This window comes from Microtus ochrogaster, chromosome 19 (genome assembly GCF_000317375.1).
Source record: "Microtus ochrogaster isolate Prairie Vole_2 chromosome 19, MicOch1.0, whole genome shotgun sequence".
Lineage (NCBI taxonomy): Eukaryota > Metazoa > Chordata > Mammalia > Rodentia > Cricetidae > Microtus > Microtus ochrogaster.
The window spans coordinates 59,422,784-59,434,747 of NC_022021.1; the positions used below are offsets into that span (position 1 = coordinate 59,422,784).

An 11,964-nucleotide genomic window follows, 5' to 3' on the forward strand; every position below is an offset into this window, starting at 1 on the left:
ATGTGTTCTGTTGCCTTCTCTGTGATTTATTCTCCAAGAAAAGGTTTTGTAAGAGTTTTTCGCATTGAATTCTACCACAGATTTTGTTTGTTTAACTTTAGTGGTGGCATGTTAGAATATACTGTGGCCTTAGGCTGTAGATTTTTTGTTTTGTTTTGTTTACTTGGCTCCTTTTCAAGGAATGTTGGTCTCGGGTGTTGGAGGGATTAACCCGGAAAGTTTTGCAGTCATGCTGTAGAGGCATGCTTCTGTAGGTTTAGAGTCAAGCCGTTCACCAACAAAGGATCATTTTCCTGAATCCCGTGCCTCGGCCTCTTGTCATGAAAGAGAGGAAATGACATCAGTAACCCATCTGTCCCTTGTAGGAGGAACCGAAAAAAAGAAGAAGGGATTCGTAGTGTATGCTGAAGGGTTTACCATTCTACTGTGTAGATATCACATTTTCTTTCTAAAAACATCTTAAATTACATGTGTGTGTGTGTGTGTGTGTGTGTGTGTGTGCGTGCGTGCGTGCGTGCCACACACAATAGAGTGCGTGTGGTGGGATATCAAAGGTCACTCTCTCCTTACACTATATGGGTTCTAGGGATTAAACTTTGGTCCTCTTGCTTGGCAGCAAGCACTCTTCCCCCCTGAGACATCTCCCTGCCCCCATGCTTTCTGTATCTATTATCTGATATACACACGCAGGTGGACATCCTCATTTGACTATGGTATGCAGAGGGAGGCTCGACGAATGATTTCATATCCTTTGGCTAGGAAAAAAATCCGGCATATTTTAAAGAGTCCCTTTTTTACTTCCTGTCCCCTAAAGATCACCTGGGAAGTAAAGGAAGAACTGGGTTATCAAATAGGGTCACTTATAAGAAGACTAATTAAGGTGGGGAGGGGGTGTTCCAAAGCTGGGGACAGGGGAAATTGGATATTGAGGTGGTCAGGGCCTATATATACATAATACACGTAAGAGGAAACTTGACAGGTATCGGAGGAGAGCCCCAGTTATGACTCTGATCACGGGCACAGAAACAATGCACTCAGCATGCCGGTATGACCGCTAACCCTGATTGACAGCTCTGGAAGCCAGAAAGCGGCTGAGCAGGCATGAGAAGGACGTCTGAGAACTTCTGAGCAGCACTTGGGCACGTCGTGCAGCAGCTGAACTTGTGTGAGAGTTCCTGAGCTTGAGGCCGAACCCTGTTTCTGAGGCCGGGTTCCACGGGCTCACCCCCTTCACCCCAAGAGCCTCGTGTTCATTTCAGAGGCTCAGGTGTTTTGAATGAGAACTCAGAATGGTCCTTGAGATTTTGGAAGTTATCCAGACCCAGAGCTGCCTTCTCCGTGGAACTATCAAATGTCTAATGTGGTTAAATATCAAATATGGTGGCCCTTCCTGTTCAAGACTACAAAGCTAAGGAGGGAAAACAAAATGGATGCTGTGTAGGAGGCTTAGTTATTATTGGATGAATATTTTATTTTTATATGGTTATGTATTATAATAAATAGCTATTATTCACTAATATTATTGATAAATTCAAAAGCAGTTTACAAAGGACCTACTCTGAGGGCTGCTCGGCAGAGGATGCATGCTAAAGCCCTTTTAGAGAGGTTAGGAGGGATGAGGGAGGATTCTGTCCCAGAAGATAGCTTTGAAACCTTCAACCCTTCCATACCACAACGATGGTCCTTCCACATCCAGAACCCTGCCATTCACGCGGCCTTTGGTACAAGCCTGGGATGTTCTTCGTGCTTGCTTACAAGGCAGTCCCCACCCTCTTAGGAACCACAGTCTCTTGGGTTCCCAGCAGCACACAATCAGATCCTTCTTTACATACCCAGGGCTGAGCCACAGAGGTCTTGGCAGGGACTCTTTGCTCGAGGGAATCAAATAGATTCCAGACCATGATAAGAGGAGAAGCTCTGAGGAGCTGGTTTTTCCTGGGGTTCACAGGCAATTCATGCCCCTGAGAAGATGTCCCAGGGATCACTAGCCGCCCCCCCCCCCCATTGGCCAGTTTGGACCATTCATAGTGGTGTACTCTCCCGGCAGTTCTCAGAAGTCTAAAGAGATCACGTGAGGAGCTGACCGCCTTTGTGTGCTTTGTACTTATGTGAAGATTTGAACCTTAGGTTCTACGAAGCCACTTTCGTCTCAGGCCCTGAGAGCTGTGACCAACGATGACAAGGCGAGAAACAGAACCATAACGTTTACAGTTGTCAGCTCCCCTAGGTTTGGGAGGTTGCTGAAGATGAACTCTGACAACCGCACAGAGGACGTTTCCATCTTTACCCAACGTCTGGTGAGTACTGACAGCCACATGGTGACTCTGAGATGGGCTGCAGGGCTGAACAGTGAGCATCGGTCACTTGTTCTCATCCTGCTAAACCAACTAGACGTGGCCATGGCCCAGGCAACCCTTCGTTTTATTTAAAACAGGATTCTTTGTAGGAAGTGTAGCATGAGACACAGTGGTCAGAAAACACTGTGCTAATTTACACTTTGAAAGTAACAATGAAAAAAAAAACTACTTGGGGCTGGGGAGATGGCTCAGCAGTTAAAAGCAAGTACTGCTCTTGAGGAAGACCCATGTTCAAGTCTCACTGTCAGGTGGTTCACAACATTTTGTAACTCCAGCTCCAAGAGATCCAACTTCCTCTCTTTTGGGCTCTGCATGTATGTGTACTCACATGCACTGTATACACACACACACACACACGCACACACGCACACACACGCACACGCGCGTGCACACACACACACAATTAGAAATAAACAATCAAATAGCTAGTCTGTGGTGGTGCACACTTTTAATCCCAGTGCTCAGGAGGCAGAGTCAGGTGGATCTCTGTGAGTTTGAGGTCAGCTTGATCTACAAAGCGAGTTCCAGAATAGCTATGGCCACACAATGAAACCCTATCTCAAAAATAAACTAACTAACTAACTAACTAAATCTTTTTTTGAGGGGGGGAGATCCTTTAAGATGAAATCCAAAGTATACATGTATTTATATTTAATATGACACTATATTTTATCTAATATTTTATAATCGTGTGTGTATATAATTTGTATTCAGGGTGTTTTGAGCGTCACTGGTACTCTGTTACCAGACCTGTGGCTTACATATCTTCTTATTGAAATGAATAAGCACTAAAAAAATTTTCTTGCCTCCCAGCCAGGAACTGAGTGGACGAGACATGTTTGTTCATGTGTTATTTCATTGTCTAAAAGTGACATACCCAAATGTAATTCTTTAGGCGTTCCTCAGGTTTGTCATCCGCCACCCTCTTTCAGTCCTGAATACTGGCTCTGACGATTTATTTGGCTGCAGATTTGTGCTACTAATGATTTTTTTAAAATCTCAAATCAAGTTTAGAGGAAATAGCAGGAGCCCATAACCTTTGAGCGCTTTCTGGATGGTGTGACGAGATCAGACTTGGCGTAGGCTTTTCAGTTGTCTTTGTGTGTATTGTGGGGAGTAGATCATGGGGCTAGCGTGAGCTTCCAGTGTGACTGAAAAGAAGAAGTCTAGTGTCTGTGCTGTGCAGATTTCTCCAGGGCACAGAACAAAAACTTAGAATGAAAACCCCATTGTGTGGGGGAATTAAGATGAGCCCAGAAGCACCAAAACATGCCCAGGGCCAGTTGGCCTTCTGAATACTAACAAGAATGATATTATTCCTATAAGAGTATATTGGCTCCAGCCCCAGTTCTTTTAGAAAATGACTGTGGTCATTTTTAAGTATTATTTCCAACAGCTTTTGATTGCAAATACGTGGCATTTTAGATTAAGACTGATATGATCTAGGTGTCAGTGGATTTGTAGCTGAATTAAGTAGCTTTTGCTGCAATGACAAGAAACCCGCAAGTCCCAGTGGTTTTATGATAGCAAGACCCTTCTTCTCACTTGCATCACATGGCGGCTGTGGATCGGCTGCGGTCTGCTTTCCTTGTCTTCTTTGTTTCAGGATCTAGCTAATGGAACAGCCTCACTTGCTCTAATCATGACGTTGATGGCAGCGAAGGGCAGCGTGATGTTGGAACCTGGAATAACTTTGCAGCTTGTGCTCTAGAATGTGACTGTGTTCACCTTCCATTGGTCAAAGAAGGCCTATTGATAACAGAGCCAGGGCTCTGGAGTCTAGGTCGGGCTCCTGCACACTAGCCATGGCTTTCCCCAGGTGGTTAAGTGTGAATAAGACAGCGATAGATGTAGAGTGCATAGCATGCTCCCCACACTTCATTTAGGTTCACGGAGGTGGACAGCATTCTTAAACCATCAGGAGAGACGCACGCTAGAAATAGTGTACTACTTATACATCCTAGGGATACCTGGCACACCCAGAGGCCATATATATATACAAAGTCAGAAGTGCCCAGAAAGACCAGAAAGAGAACTCAAGGGCCAAGGCCTCTGTTGGATCCAGTGTTGTCCAAGGACCTTTTCCAAGGGACGGTTCGGTGTGTGACTTTAAATCAGACAGGTAGTTATTCCAGGAGACCACACTGGATTTAGAGGTGGTCATGTGACCTACCTGCATGGGCCAGGTGGGGTGTGAGGATCACTGGGGTCAGTCCCACAGGCTACATTAACCGTACCGTAGGGAGGTGATCACCCCAGAGCAGTTACTTAAGGTGACTACCTGGATGGACCACACTGGAGAATTTGAATGAGGAGAGCTGCAAACTGGCGTCACGATGACTGAGAAAGTTCGGCTTGGTGTTCAAGTGGATGGGGAGGTGACCGGACATCCTAAGAGTTGCAAAAGCTAATTAGATGGTGGCTAAGGCGGATGCTTAGCTTTCTGTTCTTGGATATGTGAAAAGTCCCTTTCTGCTCCTCCTGTTTAAAAGGCGAGCTTCCCAGGGGGAGGCGATTTTCTGCTACACTGGAACTGGCTGGTGTTTGCCCTAATGTGCTGGAGTCATTTGATGAATGGAAATGAGGTCATCAGAGGAGAGTGACATTTGCTTCACCTCTGACCCACTTATTATTTCCTTTAGGTTCCTGGTGTTCTCTAATACATTTCCCTCGGGGATGGTGAGAGGAGAGAACTAAGAAAATAGAAGAGGTCTCATGCAGGGACCGAGCTTTCCACCCTTGGCCAGAGCACAGGCTGGAGGAACAAAGAAGCAGGAGGATGAGGATCCCAAGGCATTTAGAGCAAGAGGGTGTGGTGGGAGGAGAGGGCAGTGGAGAACTGTTGTTTAGGGGCTCGCAGGGCTACCTGTGCTTGTCACTTCAAAGGCCTGGTCCCTCTTTCCTCCTTAGCCATCATAAGGAGAGTCAATAAAGTGGTTTCTAAAGGAGAAGAGAATACAGAGAAAACTGTGGAAGGATACAAACCAAAATATGATCTCTGGTTCTTTCAGGGTCCTAGGTTATTTTAATGTTACAGCATGCATCTTGTTTTCTGAAACACACACGCCCGCACACGCACACGCACACACGCACACGCACACACACGCACACACATGCACACATGCACACACGCACGCACACACAGGCTTTCTGATGCTGTGACACAATGAGAAGACTCACCTTCGAGGAGAACTGGTTTTCTTTGGCTCGTGGTTGCTGAGGCTTCTGTCCATTATCAGGTGCCACTTGCCTCGAGGCTTCTGTGTGTGGCAAAACACCCTGGTATGGAGCAGAAGGCAGAGAAATGCTCACTTCCTGGGGGTCAGGAAGCAAAGAAAGAGAGGAAAGGATAGGGGGGCAAAGGATGCAAAATCACCTTGAAGGGCGCATCTGATCACCTGACTTACCCTTAATGGTCTCTCTATCTCTTCAAGGTTCTACCCCTACTCCCAAGAGCACCAAAGCCAGGGAACAAAAACTTTAACACACAGATCTTTGGGGAACATTTCATATCCAAACTATAGTGTATGCTTTTATGAAATCAAGATCAAAAAACAATAAAATGTTAAATGTGTATCAAGACAGAAAGAAGCATCACCCATGATTCCTGCAAATGGTCACTAACCTGAATGCATCCCAGGGTTAGGGAGATGGCTCAGGGGTAAGAGCACTTGCTGTGCCAGCATTAGGACCGGAGTCCAAATCCCTAGCACCCACATAAAAAAAGCTATGTGTATAACTGAATGTTCTTGTAACCCCAGCATTGAGAGGGTAGAGCCAGTGACTTCTGGGAGGTCATTGTCAGCAAGCCTAGGCAAATGGCAAGCTTTGGTTCAGCGAGAGACCTGTCTGAAGGCAATAAAGTGGAAAGTGAGAGAGGAAGCCATGGGACATCCTCCTCTGACCTATGCATGCACAAACATGGATTAAAGCATGTGCACACTCATGTGTCTGCAACACACACACACACACTCACACATACACGAATGTACACACGCCATACACCACACACACACATTAAACAAAACTGAAAGCATTCCAATCCTGGTTAGTTTATATGTTCAGAAATGAACATTGTCTTGTTACTTGAGAAATGAAAGAAATTCACCTTCCTGCTTTGCCCCTCCCTCAAACTGCTTCCTTTCCCACATGCACTGGCTAGGCTTTGGCCCAGCCTGAAGTTACAGCCTCTATCAAATGGTACGCTGGTCAGTTCCCAGACATTGTATACTACCTCACTCGGGTTCACCACCTCACAGCTTTAGGATAAATGGTGGTGACAGGCTATGGGGGTGGAAGAGAGGACAGAGAGCATTTCTCTTGGCCTGGGGTCTGCTCAGTGGGTACAGCAATCCTTGCCTTGGGCTCTGTGTTCCGTGGAGTGAGAAGCTGTCCTCCAAAGTCTTCCATGAAGACCCTGATTGCACATATGTGAGTTCACCAGGCCTTTTCAATGTGGTGGGATAAAAAAAAAATAGTATTCAATGATTTCAATTATATAAAAAGTTAGAGCTGTTTTGCCCTGTGTAACGTACCAAGTGGCTAATTACGACTAGATTTCCTTGACCAGCTTTTCTACTCAAGTTCTAGCCAAGTGACCTGCCAAGTGTTCAATAGGAACATTGTGGGCAGTTGATGGCCGGGTGCTTTCTCACCCCTTTCACTGAAAACCAATTTGTCCTTGGCTCTCTACCTGCCAGGGGTGTGTGGTGGAGGTTAAAGGGCCTGCATCATTTGCATCTAAGACACGGAGTTCCTTTGCTTGTGATGGATAAACAGAAATAACTATTTTTAATCAGTGCTCATAGGGGAAAAAAACAGCTTATAAAAAAATCTTGACTGCATTATGCTTAATATAGTTTGGCAAAATAACTGCAAGGAAATATTTGTGATGTCATTACCCAACATTATTTTCTTAGCCCCAAATAAGGTCATGATTTTTTGATCCATGTCATGTCAACCTACTGAGATAAGCAAGTGGCCGCCTTGTTTTCCAGTGTCAAATCCTACGTGGGTAAAGCCAACCCACACAAGCTTTTAGTGAAAATCACGTGTCCTAAAGAATTAAACATAGGCATCCACAGAGAAGAAAACCGTCAGACTGAAATTGCATGAAAGCTCTCTTACAAATTTCGAGAGGATCCTGTCCTTTTCCAAGAAGGCATGAACAAAGTAAGCCTCAACTTCCACAAAGCATGCTGATGGCGTCCAAGTTGAGCTCTTGGCTAATTGAGTGATTTTCATTCCACTACTTGTTGGGATAATTTAGAGTCATTAAAACAGCAAAGTGTTCTGGCTTTGAGGTTTATGACAGCCGGCCTCTTTTCTTTTCCACAAACCCAGTAATTGCATCTCAGCTATTGTGCCGTTGTGGGCAGGGTGCCATCTGTGTTGAGCTGTGCTGCTTCGGCAGCGTAGATAACAGTTTTCCAGGATGACATTTAGATGATTACAAAGCCATTCTGGTTTGTTAATTTTGTCCAATTGCTCTTTCTTCCGAAATCTGGACGTCTTGCTTTCATAATATATACTTTAGAGAATTATAGACGCATTTCCCAAAAGCTGGAAATTAATTTATTATAATTTATTGGAGAGTAGAATCAGCTTAAAGTCTCATTAGGCTTTTGTCGTAGTAGGGAGCGATCAGCATTCTATCATCTGTGCTCCTGCCTTCCCCATCCTGTGTCTCCTGGGCTCACTGCTTCAGTGGCATCCAGTCTCACTTGTCATTGTCATTTTCCATCAGCATTTTTCTTTCAGCAATTTTGTTTTGCATTATCCTTCGCTGAATTATGTGGAGAGTGTTTTTCATATGTGGTGTTTATTGTACTGTCACTTAGTCACCAATTCATTGTTCAAACAAAACTGACTGACAGATCTTGGCCCAATGGCTTTGAGTTGTCAAAAACACTCTGTTAAAATGACTGCCTCTTTATATAAAAAGGCAGACAGAACTCACTCCCATTTTAGTGAGGGTGGCTCATTCTGTCTGCTTGTACTCAGTTCCCATGCCCCCACAGGGTGACTTTGCTGGTCAGTTTTTGTCAACTTGACACGAAAAACTAACACTTAAAAAGAGGGAAGCTCTGTGGAGAAAATACCTCCATAACATCGGGCTGTAGACAGGCTATAGACATTTTCTTGATTGGTAATTGATACAGGATGGATGACCGAGCCACTGTGGGTAGTGTCACTCTTGGGCAGGTGGTCTAGGGTTGTATGCAAGCTGAGAAATCTTGGGAAGCAAGCCAGTCAGAAGTTAAGTAGAAGTTGGCTGTCTTCCTCTGCAGCGCACCATCTTATCCTTTGAGGCAGGGTTTCTCACTGAACCTGGGCTCACCAGTTGTCTAAACTAACTGGTCAGCATCTGAGATCTGCATGCCTCTGCCCCCACAACACTGGGGTTACAAACACTCCTCACCGTTCCCAGCTTTTTGTGTGGATGCTGTGGGGGTCTGAGCTCAGATCCACATGCTGAACAAGCACTTTTTAGCCACTGAACCGTCACCCCAGCCCCAGTACTTCCTTTCTTTAATTTATAATTCATGATACACACAAGCTGTAGGTAAGCTATTTCTCAGAATCACTGCCCATCAAGACAAGTTCTGGTCAGTAGTTATAGCCTTGACCAGGCCAGACTATGAAGTGGCATTTGATTGTTCTGGTCATATTTTTCAACGGACTCTCCCCATCACTGGACTCTTGGAGTTTCAGAACATATTTTATGAATTTCTTTGTAGCCGATACTCTCAGTGTTCCACACTGTGAATGCAACCCTTAGATCGTGGAAACAGCATGGACTCGAGTTGCCTAGAAGTAGGCACAAAACGAGGTTTCCCCACTCACTACTGTTTACACTTTCAGAGCCCAGGCTGTCAAATGGACATAAAAAGCCTCTTGGAGCTAAACAAAACTAAATGAACTTACACAAAGAGCCTTGTGGAGTGCCTGCAATCTGTAGATCTCTAATAAAAGTTAGGTATGTTCTGTGTTGCTAAATCCACGTATGCATAAGGACTATTCTGAGTTGCCTTATTTCTATGTATACAAAGTTGTAAGCACATATACTTCACAATTAAATGTTACAAAGCAGTTTCAAAAGTAGATTATGTGTTCATTAAACACGTTTTGAACAAATAGTTCTAAAAGAGCAACTGGAAATGAGCTTCCAAATGTGCTCTAGGAAATCTTTACCTTGTGAGACGTGAGACGGGACTTTCCAACTGTTTGATATTTTACTGTAATCCAGTATGAGAAATGAGTGTAGCCTTTCACTCAAAACAGATCCCAATAAAGAATTTGATTAGTGAGAACTAGACTGTTCTCTGGAAGGTCCTAGAAATGCCCAGGATCTGGCATTTCGACCACTGAAATAGTAACTCACTGATAAGATGAAATACATATCTACAAGTAAGGTATTCTACATTTCAATATACAAATACAGAGACCTGAAAACTGGTACTGCATACATTGGATTTAGGTCTGACCAATCCAAGTTCCTAAATCCATTAAGTGGCATCCATTTTTATATTGTTCTTTCTTTTTTTTTTCCCATGGCAGAAAAAGAGCTGAAATTCAGGCAGTTGGGGGCAAAGAAACCCCAGGAAAGGCCTGAGAGAGCTCACATGTACAAATCAAGCAGGCCGGGCTTTGGTCCCAGCTCTGCTATCAGCTAGCCTTGGATAGTCGTTACTTGTCTTGTTGCTGTGCTGACAAAATGCCTGACCAAAAAGCATCTTAAGAAAAGGAGGGTTTATTTGGACTTAGAGTTCCTGGGGACATAATCCATCATGATGAGGAAGTCACGATGTACGGTCAGGAAGCAGAGAGAAATGAATGCTGATGCCCAGAGTGCTGCTTCCTTTTTTCTGTACCCCAGCTCAGGAAATGGTGCCACCAACATTACGGTGGGCCTCCCACCTCATTTACCCCAATCTAGAAAATCCCTGTCAGACACTCCAGAGATTTATCACTGTGGTGATTCTAAAGGCTATCAAATTGCAACTGAGGTTAACTATCACACTGTAAATTGGTGAAGAGAGGAAGGGTGCAGAGTCCTCCAGATGTTCGTCTTTCTAACATTTTCATCTGTAAACTCTAGCTCATCACAGAAAGCCCAGTGAGGCCTCTGGCCTTCTGAGAACAAATCTCCCTCCCTAGCATTTGATTATTCTTGGAGGTTATGTAGAAATCAAGGATATAAGATAAAAATTTTATCATAGAAATCAAAGTATGCTTTACTATATTCCTTCAAATAAAAGCCACCTGTGAAGAGTCTTAAGATTTGGAACCAATGTTGGAGGAAGGAGTCATTTTCTTCAGTGGTGTAGCCAGTGGTAAGTTGCCCATGCTCCTATAAGCAACCTCCAATCCATGCTCATGCAAACAGCCTTAAACCCAGTGGGTCTCCCTCTCTCTGTGCACACACACACACACACACACACACACACACACACACACACACAATCTCTCAAAGTAGGAGGGAGGGAGATTTGTTGAGAAATGAACAAGTTCCCTGGGAGTAGAAGAGAGGACAATAGGGTACTATATATATTGTATATAAATATATATATATTATTGTGTGTGTATAAAATTGTCAGAAAATGAATAGAAATATTTTTGAAAGATTTGGAAGTATATACACCCATCCACAGGTGACACTGGATTATAGCCTCATTAAAAGTCTCAGAAAGAACAAAGCTGGGGATCATTGAGAGATGGAGATGAGAATTGGGAGGATGGGGACAGACCAGCACATCAGCAAAGGAGATGGCAACCACTTTCTGTCTTCAGTGTACAGTTGTACACTGAAGTGCCTTTGTGGTTTGGTTCCTTCATCCTGCCTGTGTTGGTCATCGTGAAGGGGAATGTTGCTTCCTTCCTAATCAGACAAAAGTTATGAAATGATTGCAAAAAGCATAAATATTCACATATTCTATTCCTCCATATTCCCAAAACTTTACCGTTTAAGAAGACTTATGCTCTTTTCACACATTTGTCTTCTGAGCACACATTTCTAAAATTAAGGCAAGTTTCTTATATAGTCACAGCATAATTTTCAGATTTATAAAATTGACATTTGTTACAATGTCAATATGCAATTTACATGGCATTTTAAGCTTTCCCAAATTGTTCCAATAAATGTCCTAAACAGGAAATGGGAAATTATCCACAATATAAAACACAGCATTTAGTTGTCATGTGTTTTTAGTATCCTTTAATTTGGAGCCATCCCTTAGATATCAATATAGTGTCTTTTATGACCTTGTCATCAAAATTATTTATGACTTTTATTTAGTGTGTGTGTGTGTGTGTGTGTGTGTGACAAGATGTGTGTGACAAGATGTGTGTGTGGATGTCAGAGGACATCTTGTAGGACTTAGTTCTCTCCTTCCACCTGTGGCTCTGGGGATGGAACTCAGGTCATCAGGTTTGGTGGCAAAGTACCCTAATCATATGGGCCATTTTGCTAGCCCAACTTTGTCATGTTTTAAGAGTACAGGACATCTCTCTGCAGAATGTTCCTCAGTTTGATTATAGTCTGATGTTTTACCTGATTTTTCCTTCTGATGACATTTAGAGTGTGCATCCTGGGTAAGGATTCAGG

General features: G+C 43.7%; 1 protein-coding gene across 1 annotated transcript in view; it reads left to right on the plus strand.

Annotated features, from left to right (window-relative positions):
* LOC106143725 (chondroitin sulfate proteoglycan 4-like) overlaps positions 1-11,964 on the plus strand; it is a 57,555-nt gene that overhangs the window by 38,785 nt on the left and 6,806 nt on the right. The window contains 1 exon segment of the mRNA XM_013349784.2: positions 2,128-2,297. Within this exon segment, the coding sequence (XP_013205238.2) occupies positions 2,128-2,297 (170 nt within the window).